Raw genomic sequence first — 20002 nt, forward strand, 5'->3', positions numbered from 1 at the left:
TTGCATTAATTCCTGTTAAGTGTTAACGTTCTCATTTTGATTCTATCTCTTCATTTCATTTTCATTCTCTCTCTAGGGCGTATCTCTTTTTCAAAGCAACCTTTTCAAAATCTCCCAATTAATTGAGGTAATGAGTGATGAGTGAAGACACTAATCAACCTCAACCGAAGAACATGGAAATGGAGGCTGGAATACAGTTTCCATGGATACCAGAAACTCCGGTAAAACCTTCTCCCAATAGGCAGAGGATATCAAATAGGGATGATGACTCTACTTCTGCAGATAAATTGGATTTTGATATACTAAACATCGGAGATGAGGATGATGCATCTGCCGCTGCTGCAAACAATCAAGTCCCCAATGCACCTTCTCAATGTGAGTGTTCAAATTAATCGGTAAAAGATGTTATATGTTTGTTTAAATTATTTAATACGTGTAAATATTTTAATTATCATAATTGAGTTAGTATTTTTGTTTTAAATTGAGCTTGCTTACTACTTTATAAAGCAAGTTTTTTTTTTTTTTTTGTTAATCAGCAAAAATGGCGTCTTTTACGATCCAAAGTTTTGAGTTATGGGGAATATCACCATTGACTAACTGACTGCCCTTTTTTTAGATTTAATTTCTACTTTTCTCTTCTGATGAGTCAAATTGATTGACGAATCACTATTTTATTTTGTCTATTCTCTTGATCTCTATAGAAGATAGATCCTACGTTGTTATTTGTACTTACAATCCAAAATTTTGAGTCATCGGGAAAAAGCTCCATTGACTAACTTTTTTTTAATTTAATTTCTAGTTGTCTCTTTTGATTGACGAGTCAGTATTCAATTGTGAAGTATCAGAAAAAAAAAAAAAACTCAACCGACTGAATTGTCTTTTTTTTTAGATTTAATTTTCAGTTTTCTATTTTGATTGATAGGTCACTATTCTGTTTTGCCTATTCTCTTAATCTTTACAGATCCTACTGTTATTATTTGTACTTACAATTCAAAATTCCGAGTTATCAGGAAAAAGTTCCATGGCTAAAACGACAGCCTTTTTTTAGATTTAATTTCCAATTCTTTCTTTTGAAGAATTAAATTGATTGATGAATCACTATTTATTTTTGTACTCCTTATTCAATAAATAAAATTTATTATTTTTTAAAAAAGAATGTAAGATTTGAAATTTAAAATTTTAAGTTTATAATTTCACATTTATATGAAATGCAATAATGAAAATAAGTGGGTATGAATGAATATTAATATATATTTTTCAAGAATATTTTTTTAATTAATTTTTTAAATCAATCATTTTTAAAATTAATAATTAATCCATTGAAAATACACAAAATTAAAAGACTCTTATTACCAGTTAGAGAAAAAAAAAAAGAGAGTACATTTTAAGATTTGTATGTTTTATTATTATTTTTCAAGAATGTAGACATTCTAAGAAAGAGTACAAGATGTAAACGTCCATGCTTTTAGTATTTATTGTTAGACATTGTAACAATAACTAATATAACATTCATGGTGAATTTTATTTTTTTTATCCATAATTAGTTGAGAACTATTAAACAATTTGGTATATTTGATATTTTAATTAAATTGTTTAATATAATGTTTTATTTCATGTGAATAGCTACTTAGTTTGTATATTCAATTAATTAGTCTATGCTTTTATTCAAATGTAGGTGATGATGGCTACACCAGCCATGATGAATTGAAAACTCTAAATCCACCGGCTTCAAAGAAAAGAAGAGGGGACAACAAGAAGAAAGGGTCAAATAATAATGGGCAGCATACAAAAGTTAGAAAAAAAATATATAGACCAAGAATATTGATTGATGAAAGCCTAAACACTAAGAAAGTAGGAAAAAAATCTCAACCCAAAGCCCCAAAAACCCCAAAGAAGAAAAAGACTCCAAGTAGGACCCCAAAACCTTCAACTCCCAGTAGGAAGAGAAACCAATCAAAAAGAGCTCCTTCATGCAAGTTATTACTATTGCCATTACTTAACGATGAAGGAAGAGCCTCTCTCCCATTCTTGGGGAATAATGTCAATAAGTTTGATCAAGAATATTTTGACTTTGAGAGTTCAATTTGCAAGAATGCATTAGGTTCTCAATACAACTTACTTGAGACTTACCAAAAATTGGCATCATTTTCAAGTTCTTGTTTGATGCATAGCAGGCAAGTTGGTGCAAATTTTCCAAGCATTTGCAGGAGAAAAAGAATGAAAAGGATCAGAGCAAGGTTAGAGAAATACTTGACCCCTTTCAAAAAGGGTTTGAGGTCAAAGATTTTCATTAGAAAGAAAAAAAGTTGCCTAGAAAAGTTTACCATAGAAGGATTGACTACTACCAAAAAGGAAATGAAGTCTCTGATCAGGAGGATACGATCATTGAAGAGGATGAAAAAAAGTGGAAAGACGAAAGGAAAAAATGGTCAACTAGTTGTATATAAAAAAGGATTGGGTGGTGATCGAATGTTAGTACCTTATAAGGAACATGATCCTAATAATAAGAAGCTGAGAGTAGAGGTTGCCCTTGATGAAGAGACGTTGAGGGTGTGGAACTTAATCATGGATGGAAAAACACATGAAGATAGTGATGACTTGAAGCAACAGCAATGGGAACGTGAAAGATTTGCTTATAAATGTAAGGTTGGAGTATTCATGGTTAAAATGCATGAGTTGCAAGGTATGATCTTATTGGTTCTCCTTTAAAGTTATTAAGTCTCATGATATCTCGTTTGAGCTCAATTAGTAATTAAGTTTCATGCATATTTCATTTGAATTTAAAAAGTTTAGTTGATCTTGTTTTAAAAAAAATATATAAGAAGAGGGTTTACTTAATTTGACATCTCAAAATGTTAAAACCAGACTTCTGTTGTATATAAATTTGATAAGTGTCACTGACTATTTATTTATTTATGGAAATAAAATGTGTGTTTGAAGCTATGTTATAAATTTTCACAGGCAGTAGGGAGTTCTCACCATGGAAAGGTTCTGTCTTAGATTCTGTAATTGGAGCTTACCTTACTCAAAATGTATCTGATCATTTGTCAAGGTAATTCTACTATATTCAATAATGTCAAATTTTTTTATTATACAATTATTGTAATTCATCTCATTTAAAAAATATTATTAATTATTCTTTATACATACGGTAAAGGTGATTAGGTGAGATAATATATTTTGGCATCCAATTATTTGAATTTCTAAAACAATTCTTATATACACCTAAAAATGGAAAAATAGATTAACTATAACCAAATAGCTCTTTAATTGTTACATGTTCTTTCACTATCATTATTTAATTATATTATTAAAACTTTTACCTTTTCTTTAGAAATAAATAAATAAACTTCTATTACACACTACTTAGAATCTTTTATTTTAGAATTATGCAATGCAATATATTTTTTTAGTTGAGTTATATAAAATATAATTTTTGTTTAAGTAGGATTTATTTAAATTTAATGTTTATCCATCTTTTTACAGTTCTGCTTACATGTCACTTGCTGCAAGATTTCCCATCAAATCATCAACCAGCTCTGATTTATGTATAGAGGATGTACCTCGTGTTGAGAGATTACAATTCATTGAAAGCAATGCGATTTTTCCAGGAGATAAACTTACTGAAGAATTAGAAAATATCAAAATTGAAGAAATGGGAGCTCATAATGTAAAAGAAGAGCCTTTTAAATCCAAGGTACAGATATTAGTAGAAGTGAATTTTTTTTTTTCTTTTGATATGAATTTTAGCAAGAGGAAAAAATGAACATGCAGGAAGAGGAAACAAGAGTAAAGTTACTAAAAGAGGTGGATAAAGAAACTAGAGAACGTTGGGATAAACTTAGAAAAGAGTACGGTAAAAGTAAAAGACACAGTGACCATGATGACTCTGTTGATTGGGAAGCAGTGAGATGTGCAGATGTGAAGGAAATTGCTAAAGCTATTGCAGGTCGTGGTCAACACAATGTTATTGCTGAAAGAATAAAGGTACAAAATAATTGTTAGATTAACTCTCAATAAGTACTCAATCAATTAAATGAATTTGTGTTACCTACCCAATCAATTAAATGAGTCTATGCTATTTGTATTTTCAGAGTTTACTCAATGAATTACATGACTCGTATGGAGATTTGGATTTAGAATGGCTGCGATATGCTCCACCAACGGAAGCAAAGTAATGATTATACACGTCTATTCAATTAATTTGGATTATCTTTATTTAATAATGAACTCTTTTATTTGCTTATATCACAGGAGATGCCTCTTGGACATTTATGGATTAGGACTGAAAAGTGTAGAGTGTATACGACTTTTAACCCTCCAGAACAAAGCTTTTCCTGTAAGTATATAAAGTATCGAATTCTTTAACTTCATGAATATTTTTATTTTATTTCATTGCATGGTATTCATTTTAGGTGGACGTAAATGTTGGAAGAATTGCTGTGCGTTTAGGATGGGTTCCCCTCCAACCCTTGCCTGAAGAAACACAAATACATAATTTAGAGAAGTAAATTTTCAATAATTTTAATATTAAGTTTTTCATTTCTCTGTCATTTTATTCACTAATATATATTTTTCCTTTTCAACTAGGTACCCATTGTTTGATAATATTCAAAAATATCTTTGGCCACGGTTGTGCCATCTCCTTCCAAAGGACTTGTAATTAACAGAGACTTTACTTATTTTTATTTTATATTTAGTTAACATTCTTTTTATTTATATGTCATGTTATATATGTAGGTACCAGTTGCATTATCACCTAATAACTTTTGGAAAGGTATATAGTGATATTGTCTTGACAAATGTTTTTTTATCAGGTTAATAGAGATATTCAATTCATTTCAACATGTTTGTAGGTTTTTTGCACAAAGAAAAATCCAAATTGCGATGCTTGTCCAATGAGCACAAATTGTGAGCATTTCAAAAGTGCCTTTGCAAGGTATTTGTTGCATTAAATTTTGAGTGAAAGATGAAAAAATAATTAATTTATTGTTAAATCATTTTGATATATCCACAGTGCAAAATCCTTACCTGGAACAACATCGAGGCAACCAAGTCAGGACAAAATGGTGACAGACAACTTTTTACCAATGCCTATTTTTAAAGTGAATCAATCTTCGACAACAACAAAATACCAAGAATACAGAGAGTGTGAGCCAATCATTGAGATGCCATCGTCACCAGAACCAGAACCTGAGAGGATATATATGCTTGAATTTGAAGCAAACAATGAGGAAGAGGATTATCATAGTCCTGATGATGAGAAGATTCTGGTAATGAATCTCAGCAGTCAAAGTAAGAAAACTCATAATCATTCTACACAGGAGGATAAGAATCATATGAACATGTCAGCGTCATTAGTAACATTGCCTTATGCTGGAAGCATGCCTGCACCAAAAATGAAAAATGCCAGTCGATTAAGAACCGAGCGCCTTGTGTAAGTTACCCTTTGTTGTATTCCGTTGTTAATCACTTGTTTATCACGTTTACTTTCTTAGTGTACTCACTTGTTAATCACTTGTTTATCAGTTTACTTTTTTTTAGTGTACTCCGTTGTTAATTTCCTAGCCATTACAAATTTCACGGTGATTTATTTGTAAAACCTAGATATTTAGACTTTAGTTAAGTTGAATGCGTTGTACTAACTAGCATAGAAATAACTACTACACACTAAGTTAATGCAAATTTGAGAATAAAATGAAAAAGTTTCTAAAAAAATATATTGAGTTAATTAACCTATTTTTCTTGGTTTTCCGTTTCTTCAATGCAGATATGTACTTAATGATGGGCACCCACTTCTTGCAGAGGTAGATAGTCTTACTCTTTATTTTTCTCTCAGTTAGCTAAACATGTATATTGTATATGCAATATTGACCTTTTCTATTTATTTATTTGCAGCGTACTCCACTAGAACCTGGTGATCCTAGCCCTTATAGTCTAGTTATATGGAGTGCAGGTATAAATGTATGCTTAATAGTCAAGCTTAATTTTGAGATTTTTTTATCTAACGATGTTTTTTTACTAGACGAATTAGAAAGATCAGATGAATCAATCATGAATAACTTACAAGAAAAAGATTCTCTAACAGTGCCTGGAACTCTTTTGGTGAGTAGGAAAAGCAAAAACAAAAACAAAAAAACATTGATAGGTGAGATATGTACTGATTCATAAATTTATGACATAGATACCATGTCGCACTGCAATGAGAGGCCGTTTTCCATTGAACGGAACCTACTTTCAAGTCAACGAGGTTAGTGAAGGTTACATATACATGTTTTGCTAGTATATATTGTCTCATAGGTTATCCCATAAGATTTTGATTTTGATACTTGTTTATCTTTGACCTAGGTCTTTGCTGACTATGATTCAATGAAAAATCCAATTGATGTTCCCAGAACTTGGTTATGGCAGCTAGAGAAAAGAATTGCATATTTTGGAGCAGGAGCATCGTCCATTTTGAAAGGTAACAAAATATGAATTATAATGTATAGCTATATATATTTATTCAATTGAAATATGAATCTTTAATTTGCTTTTTTTTTTCAATAATATATATTTCAAAACAAATATAAATTGATTATTTTTCTTATTTTTATTATTGTCAATCATCAAAATAGGTTTGTCAGCTGATGAGATTAAAGATTGTTTCTGGAAAGGTAAGATAACAATGTACACATAAATAAGTTGAAGCTATACTTTTATTGAAATCAACATGCATGTTTGCAGGTTATGTGTGTGTGAGAGCAATTGATGCAAAGACAGGAGCGCCAAGGCCATTATCATATAGATTTCACCGCAACACAACTGTCAAAGCTAAAACTGGTAACAAGACAACCCAGGAGAAAGAAGTTAAAACTGATATCAAGACAACCCAAGAAAAAGAAGGATAATGAATTATGTGTACTTTTTACTTTTAATTTTTTATATTAAGACTTCTAGTTTATGCATGTTTTTTCTTTTTAATATAAAATTGTATGAGAACTGTTGATGCACCAGGAATGAAGCATTTTGGATTTTTATTCGTGTATTTTAAATAGAAAAGTAGATTTTTTAGGAAAAAATAAGTTATAATTAAATTCTTCTAGCATCCATATATAACATGATAAGTAGGTAAGTGATTATTAATGCACAACTCATTTTTTTCGACATCAATTGTGAGAAGGAAAAGTATAGGAAACTAAATGTCTAACCAGCCAAAAAATGAACAACTCAGTTAATTATAATTATTAATAGATTTAATTACTATGTTAGTTCCTATAGTTTCGTAAAATTTTCAATTAGGTTCCTATACCTTTTTTTTCTTTTTAATTGAATCTCTGCACTATTTTTTTTTTTCAATTAAATCCCTCTTAGTAGTAATTGGCTTAATTTTATAGGGAACAAACTAAAAAAAAATTGGTATAGGAACCTAAATAAAAGAAAAAAAATGCAGGGACCCAATTAAAAAAAAAGTGTAGGGACCCAATTAAAAAAAATTGGTACAAAGACTCAATTAAAAGGAAAAAAAGTAAAGGGACTTAATTAAAATTTTTGCGAAATTATAGAGATCAATCGAGTAATTAAACCTTATTAATAATTAATTTTAAATTTTTTAAATTTAAAATTTAAAAATTTAAAATTCATTAAGTAAATCTAGTTAAAGCTCTCCTACATTAACCTATTTACCTCCAACAATCAGACATAGGCTCCTCAACCACACATAGACTCCTCTCTTTCCTGAAACCACGTGAAACATTTTTTTATCCTGGTTATTAGGTTTAATTTATTCAAACTTCTCTAATTATATTAAATTTGTTAACTAGTCTCTATACTAAAACTTTGTATTTGAGTTTGTATAATATAAAAAAATTTGTAATTAGGGCTTATGTTAAAAAAGAATTCAAATAATTGACGTATTTTTTTTATGTATAACTTAATTGAAACAACTAAAAATAGTAAAGACTTTAATAAATTTTTTTTATGTCTAAAGACTTTAAAACTCCAAAGTATTTGACTAGCTATTACTAAGTATTGACGTGTGAAATTGAGTTTTTAACTTTTTATTCAAAATTAAGCTTATTGGAAAATACTTCGTGTCAAATGTCAAACGGTTAAAAATATTTCGTGACACCAAAATTAATTATTAAAATGATCATTATATATTTATATATATTGATACATATTAATTTATATATTTTTTAATTAAATAATCAATCATAGAATAATCAAATTTATTATAATAAAATAATTAAATTATAATAGAAATATAATTATTTTTATTCATAGAAAACCATAAAAAAATACAAATTATAAAAGACAATGATCTTAGCATCTTGGTATACCCAACATATTTATACACACAAAATGCATATACATACAGAGATTCTCTTCTATATATTTTTTGGGTTATAACTTTTTTTTTTCTTTTAACACACTCCCACCCAAAAACCTAGCAACTACACTAGTTATAATATCTTCTATTGTTTTTAATATCTATATCAATTAACCTTCATAAAACCATTGTTGGTTATGACTCGTGATACAACTTTTTTTTTTTGGAAAAACGCAAATAAGTTCCTAACTTTTTAAATTTTTGAACAAATACATTTCTGATAAAATTTAAATATAAAAAAGTCCCTAACTTTAACAAACGGAGGACAATTTAATCCTTCCGTCTATTTTCCTTTCATACGCAAAACAGAACTGGTGGAAACGGTGTCCAGGTGTCCGTTATGGTGCCACGCTGAAAGAGGAATAAAGTTCTAAGGACAAATAGGTCCTTACTGATGAAAACGACGTCGTTTTCATAAGGTAACCCTAATGAGATTTAAACTGGATTTTCTGAAGTAACATACGCAGCAGTTGTTCAGATTTGTTCATGGTGGTGTTGCTTATATTGATGGCCAGTGATGGAAGCTCATCAATCAAGAGACAACGCGGAGGTAGTGGCAGACGACAGGAAGGCTCGATTGTAAATGCAGCTCCATGTTCAGTTCAAACTGGGGATGAGAAAGATTGCATCGCTCCAAAATGCTTCTGCGGGATGTATGTGATATTTTACATGTCGAAGACAAATACCAACCCAAACAGACTATTTTTCGGATGCCCATTCTTCGAGGTAAGCTCACAATTTTTCATGTATATGGATGAAGTTGAGAGTTTTTTTTTTACCAACATATTTTCATACTATCTGAATTGATTTAGGTGAAACAACCATATTGTAAATTCTTTTGTGGGTTGATGACCATATTGGAAGAATTGGGTGCATGGAGCCAACAAAGGAATTGGGTGACAATCAGAGCTTAAATGTTGAAGAACAGTTTAGAAAGATAGAATTGGAGAACAGTATGGCTGATCTAGAGCAAAGGATAATTTACCTAGAGAACAAGAAAAGCAGTAACTTCTGGGTCATAGTTCTAGACTTGATTGTTGAAGTTGTTGGTCTTTGTTTATTTAGGGTATGAAAAATATGAAAAAAAAAATGTGGATTGTAATAAATTATATCTGTTAACTATTTTAGTTAATATAAATGAAAGAAAGAAAATTTGAATTATCCATATCTTGTTGGCTTGAAATAGATATAGAATGCGTGTAAATTAATGTTTATTTTCAAGAGATGAACCTAAGCCAGAAACAAGCCATATATAATTCATTCAATCAACAATAATTCATTCATTCAACCTAAACCATAACATAGGAATATTGTCATACCATAACATAATAACGTCTAGGATAAGAAAATGTAGCAGGTATATCAGTCATCGGATTCCAAAATACTAATTCAAAAGTAACTAAATTGGCTAAAAGAAAGTTTGCCAATATGTATTGCAACCAACTATTGCAGCAAAAAACTAATTTTTGTTTCCAAAATAAGTCAAGAACAAGCACGTCACTTTTTCTGGTTCTTGAAGCCTGGATTTGGTATAAACTTGAATAGTCCTGTTGTGGCACAACTTGTTGCTGCCAGTGTCTCCTTTGATACTCCTCCATTCGATGTTGTTGTCACACTTGTTGAAGTTGGTGGAGCAATTTGAGTCTGAGTTGTAGTTGGTGCAGGTGGCCTTTTTATTAGTTGCTTTGGCCTAAATTTAGCTGGTGCTTTGGAATGAGTATGTTTTGGCCTAAATTTAACTAACCTTGGCTAATGTTAACTAACGCTAACTAATGTTAACTAATGCTAACTAATCTTAACTAATGCTAACTAATGTTAACTAATGTGATAAAACTTAAAGATTGCAATTTAGTAAAAAAAAGTTAGAAACAGAACAACCCTCAATTTCTGCATAATTTTGTAAACCAAAAACCTCATAATAGAAGCATAATGAACTAGATATCAGAACATAAGCATAAACCAATAGATTACTAACTTTTTGTTGATCTGACATAAAGTTCCATCCGTGCACACTTGCATTCCCAAGATCTTCTTGTAAGAGAGTTAAAAATCATTTCCATGACTCCTTTGTTTCTAATCCGACAACGGCATAAGCAATGGTATAGAAATGATTATTGGCATCTCGTGCAATCGCTGAAAGTAACTGTCCACCAAAGTACCCTTTAAGAAAGCATCCATCCAAATATATTAGAGGTCTACAACCACTCTTGAAGCCTTTTTTTCATGCATCCAGGCATATATATATCTTATCAAACACTGCTGGGAATTGTGAAATTGGTATCACTTCTAAGAGTGCAGTAGATCCAGGGTTGCTGCGTAAGAGTTCAAATAGATAATCCCTCAGCTTTCCATATTGCTCACTCTCACTTCCGACAATTCTGTCTCTTGCCTCCTTTAGTGCCCTGTAAACCATCTTATCATGAGGATGTATCCCAAACTCATCTTTCAGAAAAATCACTAGCCTCCTTCTTAGTCATCTAAAGATGGATAGCTAACCTTTTTTCAATTTTGTTGCTCAGCCAGTGTTGATCAGCAGCATTACTGCCCATGTCCCTTGCACATGTATGCTCAGATTTAAAAGTTTTAACCTGAAAGCACCTAAGAGAATTATTGTAGGATACATGTACAACCCATGGACATTCTTCTCCTTTGCAGCTCACTCGAACCCTTTCTTTATCATTTTTAATCCACTGAAGCTGCCTACCATCAGATATGAACAAGTCATTCACCACTTCTTTAAAATCATCAAGAGTTGTAAACTTAGTGCCTACTTCAAAGTGGCCTTCTCCAAATCCATACTCATCATTGAACTCGGGCCAGTGTTGTTTCTCAGCTTCTTCATCAGAGAAAACAGGGGTATGCAAATCCTCTGAATAGTATTCATAGTCATACTCTGAATCAGTGCAGCTTGAGTGTTGGTCAGGCCCATTACTAGGCCCACCAGTTTTCAAAGAAGGCCCAGCTCGTTGGTCTACACTGGGCCCAACACCTGGTTGTACATTGGGTCTTTTTCCACCAATATTCGATCTATTCTTCCTTGGTGCATCCTGCCTCTTTAGTGGATCATTCTTCTTCTCTTTCATTTTTCTCTTTGGTACAACCATTTTTTTCCCTTGTAAGTCATACTTCTCTTCTTTTTAGTACGTTTCTCTTCTCCACTGCTATTCTCATCATCACTGTCATCACTATACCCCGGAGGTGGAGGCTTGTAAGGTTCATCCTCCGTGCTCTCGTAGCCGTCATCAGAGGACGATGTCATCAGATTATCACATATGTCATCTAGTTCTATGCACTCAACATTCTCAGTTCCTGCATTCCCGCCTCCTGCTTCTTCTACATACTCAGGTTCATTGACAACATGATCAAAGTAAACATGGAACTCATCTTTTTCTTCATTCCTAATCAAATCGTCACACAATTCACGAATCCCATTATCCTCTGTTAAACGATGAAACCCAGATTCTATATCACTGGCCGTACTATCAAACCAGTATATTGCCTTGTAGCCAGGATATCCTAAACCCTCATACAACTTCACCAAATCACCAAAGTTGATAAAATCTATGTCCGTCTCTGAAAATTTTTCTACTTTTTCATTCACATAAACAAGTCCCCCATCACCATTTCTCACAAACTTTCCTCCATGGTAAAAAATAGAAATTACATATCTATCAGTCATCTGTAATTTTCAAACAAAAACAAAATCAACCCACAATGCATAGAACCCTAAGAAACTTTAAAATGAAGACACATAAACTTTTTTCAAATAGATTGAAACACAAAGCAACCATAGCAGAATGCATTTGCATGCATCACACTATACACTAAATGGAACCCTAATGTGAATGTGATCATAAACGTTGTGGACTTGCTTACGTTGATTGATGATTGAACTTCTTCAGCATACGAACTAAGTCTCTCCTACTCCACCTTCTTCGATGACACTTCAGTTTCGTTTCAGAGGGAAGGAAGCTCTGGCTTGATGAAGGGGTTAGGGCAGTATATGGTAATTTCTGTGTTGCCAAAGGATTTTTAATAAGAATGGGCTACCTTATGATAACGACGTCGTTTTCATCAGTAAGGACCTATTTGTCCTTAGAACTTTATTCCTCTTTCAGCGTGGCACCATAACAGACACCTGGACACCGTTTTCACCACGTCAGCCAGTTCCGTTTTGCGTATGAGAGGAAAATAGACGGAAGGATTAAATTGTCCTTAGTTTGTTAAAGTCAGGAACTTTTTTGTATTTAAATTTTGTAAGAAATGTATTTGTCAAAAATTTAAAAAGTCAAGAACCTATTTGTCTTTTTCTCCTTTTTTTTTTTACCTAACCTTCATAAAACCTTTACTATTACAATTTTTTGGGCCACTTGCTTATTGGGCCGCGTGTAAAACCAATCCCTCTGTATGCATGGGTTTTTGTATCCCTCTTTTGAAGTAATACAAATGTAATAGTAAGACGTGATAAGATTGAAATTATAATTTTAAATGATTTTTTTTAAAATTATTTTAAATTATAATAATTGTATTAATAAAAAAGTAACATGTTATGTATTGTTTGTTTTTTTTAATCCAGTTTTAATTGGATTAACTCTAAAGTAGTTATTAATCGATTTTAATAATTTATTTTTTTTAATAAATCAGACATATATATTGAATGTGATCATAAATAATATAGTAATAGTTAAATCTACCAACAAATATATTGGCTATTATCATACTATAAAACAAATTAAATATATTAGCACTTATAAATCTATAAAATCACACTGTCTTTGATTCGTGCAAGGGTTTACTTACCAAATAAACTTAAAATATAAACCAAAAATATTTATAAAATGGACCTAGCATCACTTGAAAGAATCATAAAAAATAATCAACTTACCTTATTATTCATGAGAACTATTTTTATGTAAGTCGTCTTGTTCTTATCAAATTTGGATGGAACTTTTCATAATCTTATATATTAATTTTGTTATATATATATATATATTACGGTAGTTTTTTTTAATATATATACATATACATAAATAATTCTATACATATACATAAATAAAAAAATATATGAATTATATTTTATTAAACTCTATGTTACCGGTTATTAAAAATATTTAAATTACATATATTAATTATTTTTTGTTATAATTATTTTGTTTTATATATGTCTTTTTATTCTACAATCGTGCAATAATTTTTTTATTATTTATTTTTTATATCCATATATATTCCTCAATTTTAGCTCTATTCATACACATATTAACATTTTTTTTCTAATAGTGATGTTTTAATTTTTCATTTTTCTTTTTTTCATGTATCTTTCTTTTTTTTTTTAAATAGTGATGTTTTAATATTTTTTTTCTTTTTTTAAATATATTTTTCTTAATAATTACATTACTAATCTGAAATATAAAATAAAAAAAAGTGATACATATATCCAAGAAAGAAAATAAACTTAAAAATCAGAAGAAAAAAAAGAAATTTTATATTAAAAAATGTAAAAATAATATATTCAAAAAGAATAGTCGTAATATATAAATTGAGTCAACAATTTAAATTTCTCTAAAACTAATTTAATCAAATATCAATATTAGAAATAAATTACTTAAATAATATTTAATCTAATCTAGTCCTTAGACACGTATAGATTAGAGTCATTCTCGTAACGACAACCAACTAAAACAACATCATAAACTCGAACATTTAGAGAATTCGTGTAAATTCAGACCATTTTCTTATTTTTTGAAAACCTTCTGTATCCCTAATAGAGTTGAATTGCAATTCCTTTTATGGAAAAAGAGTTACGGATGTGGCTTTGATGTGTTGAAGACCAAAATCTGAAAGTCTCTATTTATATTTGAGTGTGACACCCAGTAAACCCGAAAGACCAAATAAAATAGTATCTCTGGTTTTATTCTCATCTAATTTTAAATTAAAAGTAATAATGACTTATTTAATTCAGCATTTATGATAATAAATGAGATGGGCATTATATAAGTTATTTAATGTAAAATAGCTTAATTTGTGATTATAATTAATATATGTATTTCCCATGAATAGATTAAGAAATAATAATTTTGTAACAAAATAATCATTCAATTTGAATTACAATTAATTGATTGATAGAAATTATAATAAATTATATGATATTTAAATAATTAACTAAATCAATTAGTTGATATAATTAATTTATTATAATAAATTGAATTTAATGAGTTAAAAGAAACAAATCAAAAAATACCATCAGAAACATGCCACGACAGTTTTATCATTAAGTGCAGAAATTTAATTTTTATATAATTGAATAGATATTTACAGATTATTATATTATATTAAACACAGATTAAAAAAATACACTAAACAAAATAAAAGCATCAATGATAAAATATAACCTAAAAAATCACTTAAATTAAAAAAGAACCTTGATGAATTATAATAAATCTATATATGAGAAGTAAAAGTAAAATAAACAATTAAAATAATAGTAAAAAAAAGTAATTAAAAAAAAGTAAAAAAAGATAGAAAAGATAATGTGAGGAGTAGATAAAAAATGTATTGCAATAGAAGATTAATATAATTAATTAATACAAATGATGAAAAAGAAAAATTAAAATATGATCTTATTAAAAAAAATTCAAAAACAATATTTTAAAAAAGAACCTATTAATCAACTTTTATAAAAATATTACAAAAAATTTAAATTATCTTTAAATAAAATAATAATAACCTTAAAAATTATTAATCAAAATAAATAAAAAAATAATTAATATAAAACAAAATCATAGAAAATATTAGCAAAATTAAGATAAAAAAACAAAAATAAAAAATTACAAATACTTTACCTGAAGTACAAAATAGAGAGAGAAAAAAAGGATATATAAAATAATGAGATAATAAATTGAATTAATTGAGTTCATTTATTTCATTGTTTTATATATTTTATATTAAATAATTTAATATTTATCTAGACCAAATTAAATAATAAATTAGTTATAATTAATTTGGTTTAATTAATCAAACAAAATTTAAAATAATTTAATATTTACTCTAATTAAATTAAATATTTGAAGTTATGATTAATGTAATTTAATGAATCAAATAAAATATTAAATGATAAAATATTTATCCTAATAAAATCAAATTACATAATTGATTAGATATAATTAATACAATTGAATGAATCAAACACATTATATTAAAAAATAATTTAGTTAATTATGTCTTAAAGACATATTTTAAAAATATTTATTTTTTAACAACTTTTATAAAATATTTTTTATAATATTTTTAACCTATGGTCTAAAGGCATAGCTATAATAACCCATTAAAAAGTACTTAATTAGTTAATACAAATAATTAGTATAATTGATTTAGTTCAATAAATTAAAAGAAATAAATGTGAAAGGAAGAGATAAAGAAAAAGTGAAATTATAAAAACGTATAGCCATTAAAATGCAATAAAAAAAGTCTCTTTTAGTTTTTTATTTATTAATTATTAATTTATTATAATTAATTTTACAATATTTATTTATGTTATTCATCTTATAAATTAATACAATCAATTAATTGATATCAATTATCGATAATTAATTATAATTAATATAACTCATTTCACTATACTATCTAAATAAATAATTAAAAATACATGTCTCATTTTTTTAAAAGTAGAATAAAATAAAATACATAAATTGAGCAGATATAAATCTAAAAATTATAAAATTTTATTAACAACTCAAATAAATTAGTACCATAAAACTAAATTTAATGTCTATTTTAAAAATAATTACTGACCTTTTATTCTTTTAATTATTAATAATTTAAATAAAGTAATACCCTATAACTTATTATGTTATCTATTTTAAGTAATTACTAATATTTTATTTTTTTGATTATTTGCTTGTCTTATTTATCACTTATGCTTTCAATCAATTATATTAATAAATAAATAAACTAAATTAACTTGGTTATACTTAGACTATTCAACAATTCATCAACATAATGTTTTTAATTTGGGATTAACTAATGATAGAAAATAAAAAAATTTAGAATAATTCAATATTATAAACATTAATTATTATTGTGAAATAACATAAAATCATAATGCAATTTATTTTTAAAGAAATAATTAAGTATTATTGTTAATTATAAAATAACCTAAAATCATAATATATTTTATTTTTAAAGAAATAATCATCCATTAATATCTATAAATATAAACTATCGTCAAAATACTTTGATTAAAAATATGAGGGGTTAATTACGATTCATTATTAATAATATATCAATTATATCAAAAAGTAAAAATATAATTATTCGCATTTACACCATTAGAAGAATTATCATATGAGTGAAATTTTGTCAAAAAAAAAGAATAAAATTGCATATATAGTGAATTTAAAAAATAAATATCGTTAAGTAATTATGCTTTTTTTTAAATAGTAAAAAATTAAATATCATAAACTATATTCTTTCAAAAGTAACCCTTTTAAGTTGTTATGTTTGGCATGATTTATTTGTATATCATTTAAATTGACATTATTTTTAATTATAAAAATTATTTATCCTTAATAATTATTGTTAGAATTTAATAATTTTTCATGTCTTACAATAATTATCTATAAAAAAACATATATATCCTAAAAAAATTTATTAAATAAATTTAATCTTTTTATCCTATTTTCACATTAAAATTTTTTTTGTTCTGTCTTTTTTAATTGTTATTATGTTACTAGATTTGTTAAATAATATTTAAAAATTATTTTAAAATAAAAATAGCATGGCACCTTGAATAATTAATTCAATAGAATTAAATTTAAATAAATAAGATGATTCAATCAATTATATAAATAATAGCATATTTATAAATATTAATAATAAAAATAGTCTCACTAATATAAATGATCAATACAATAATTATATGAAAAAATAACTAATCACATAATTGCATAATTTTCAAGATCCTATATAGTTGAATCTAATGACCAAATAAAAAAAAATATCTATATGATAATGTCCTAATATTTTAGCATACTATAAATCATATTATATATTTATATATCATATTATAATTTTAAGTCAACTCCTTAAACACATTATAACATAAAGCATCTAAAAAGATACACCAAATTAACGAATATCAAATGGGTCACAACATACACTTTAAATTGTTACGAAATTTCAAATAAAAAGAGCATCAATACAGAGAAATCAATGAACAATGTATATATTAATTGTGAATCACAAAAAAAAGACAATATATAAAATTATAGTAAGATTATTTAAAAACAACGTAAAGATGACACATATTTTTTGTTAATCAGAAGCTAAAAGAAAAAAAAAAAGTATGTGCCTAATAATAAGCAATTAAAATAAACAAAAAATTTAAACAAAATATAAAAAAAATAAAATGTATAAATAAAGATAAAAGAAACAAAAAATAAATAAATTACAAAAATTGTACCTTAAACACGAGAGAGAGAGAGAGAGTGTGGGAGGGAGGGAGGAAGAGAGAGAGAAAAGAGAGCGAATGAGTAAAAAATATTTGATCTTGTATAAATAGATTGTATTAAAAAAAATAAACTAATCAAATTAATTCATATATTTCATTATCATATTTATTATTTATTAAATAATTTGATATTTATTCCAATCAAATCAAATAATTAATATAATTAACTAAATTAATTAATTGATATAATTAATTAATTATAATTGATCTGCTTTAACGAATTAAATGAAATAAATCAGGAAACACCTCAAGAGCATGCCACATTAATTCCATCATTAAGTGCAAAAACTCGATTTTTATATAATATAATAGATAATAGATAGATAGAATAGATAGATAGATAGAATAGATAGATAACAAAGATATTTTCTTAAATTAGTATAATTATGGAGTAAATGCCCAAAATGGTCCCTGAAATTCAAATCGGTATTCAATTCAGTCCTTTATTTTTCTAAATGACCAAATAAATCCCTAAAATTGAGAAACGTGCATTCCCGTTAGTCTCTGCCAGAATTGCCGTCTTAACGTTGCTGATGTGGAACGTTAACTGCCATGTGGGCATTCCAGCTGGATGCTGATGTGTGCCAAGGTTGAATTTGTTTCAAATTGGTATCTGGAATTGCCTAATATTACCCAAATTAGTCCATTGCAACTATAAAACCCTAATTTTCTTGTCTTCTTCGATTCTCCTTCTCTTCTCTGACTCTCCTTCTCTTCTGTTCAACCTCTCTTCTTCGCCGTAAAACCCAAATTGATTTCTTGTCTGTGTGAGTGATGATGGGTGGTGGCGAGAAAAGCCAAAGTAGCTCAAGTAGGAACAACGCTGCAGGCAGACCTTATGGCAACAAAGGAATGCGAAATAGGGGAGGTAAGAACGGTGTTTTCTGTTATTGCGGGCTTCGAACGGTGATGAAGCACTCAACAACTGCAGAAAATCCTGGTAGACCATTTTATGGTTGTCCGAACTATGAGGTAAGGTTATGGCTGTGAAGAAAATGTTAAGATGGTTTGAGTTTGAGTTTGGATTCACCTGCATTTTTTACTTTGCAGTATGGAATTCACTGTAATTTTTTTCGCTGGGCTGATGGATGTGAAGATCAAGTTTCTGCAGCACCCATTCCACTAGAAGTTTTGCATGAGTTAAGTTGGAGGATGACAAGCTTGGAGAGTGATGTTAAGACCGTGAAGATGATGACAATGATGCTGCTGGCTTTTGTTGTTACTTTTGGTGTGTGTTTAGGTTTTAGTTTGTTGGGGTTTATATTCAACAAATGATGATAATGTTATGAAATTTTAAATTTCTTAAGTGGTATGTAATGTCTTGATGAAGATGGAATGAAATGAAATGAAACACTAATTTGACATGAGTTCAACTCTTGATGCTGCACTTATTCTGCTAAAAATTGTGTTCAACTAAACCAGAAAGAGATAAATCACAACATGAACTAAACCAAAAACTTCATTAATTTAAGATAACTAATACCGGAACATGGAACAAGTGTTGTTTGTACTAAAGCACATTGTGCATAACATAGTATCACAACCCAAAGCATCATAGGCCATAACAACATTCAAAGGCCATACATACAAGTTTGATAGGTTACATTAAAAAAAGGTAGAATTCTTTAAGCATAACATTCAGCTACAACAACATGAACTCAAAAAGCCACCACACTTTGTGCTGGTTAGACAGTTTTCCTTGGTGGGTTGAATCCTGGATTTGGAACAAATTTCAAGAAGGAGGCAAGTTTTTCAGAGGTTGCTGCACTAGCTCCCTGAATAGTCTCTCTTGAAATCTCAGTCGGATGTGGAGCAGCCGCAGCAGTAGCAGCAGTGGATGAAGTTGTCCTCTTGACAGGGAGTTTGTCTATGCGTCTCTCACATTTAGTTCTCAGATGGCCTTTCTTTGCAGTCTTTGTAGTCTTTACAGCCTATGATATCAACAACAACAATACAAGTGTCATTATATGGATTTGTTTGTTTCCAGATTTATCAATAGCAACAATATCAATAACAACAATACCTTAGTTGCATGTTCTTGTTCATCTCCTAGACCCCCTTCAGCAGCAACTTCTGTTTGAGTATCAATTTGTCCTCCTTCAGCCCCAACCTCACATTCTTCAGTA

General features: G+C 28.3%; 1 protein-coding gene across 1 annotated transcript; it reads left to right on the top strand.

Moving 5' to 3' along the window:
* Window positions 1–7019, top strand: LOC112773216 (DNA glycosylase/AP lyase ROS1-like). Its single transcript, XM_025818280.3, has 19 exons — window positions 1–375; window positions 1676–2683; window positions 2962–3052; window positions 3487–3697; window positions 3775–3987; window positions 4095–4174; window positions 4255–4339; window positions 4416–4507; window positions 4591–4659; window positions 4741–4777; window positions 4857–4939; window positions 5018–5437; window positions 5771–5807; window positions 5899–5956; window positions 6026–6105; window positions 6185–6250; window positions 6349–6463; window positions 6618–6656; window positions 6727–7019. Exons 1-19 carry the CDS (start codon window positions 138–140, stop codon window positions 6888–6890), a joined length of 3186 nt encoding a protein of 1061 aa, XP_025674065.1. The 5' UTR covers window positions 1–137; the 3' UTR covers window positions 6891–7019.
* Window positions 7020–20002: the final 12983 nt, after the last annotated feature.

The sequence above is a fragment of the Arachis hypogaea genome, chromosome 18 (genome assembly GCF_003086295.3).
Source record: "Arachis hypogaea cultivar Tifrunner chromosome 18, arahy.Tifrunner.gnm2.J5K5, whole genome shotgun sequence".
Taxonomy (NCBI): domain Eukaryota; kingdom Viridiplantae; phylum Streptophyta; class Magnoliopsida; order Fabales; family Fabaceae; genus Arachis; species Arachis hypogaea.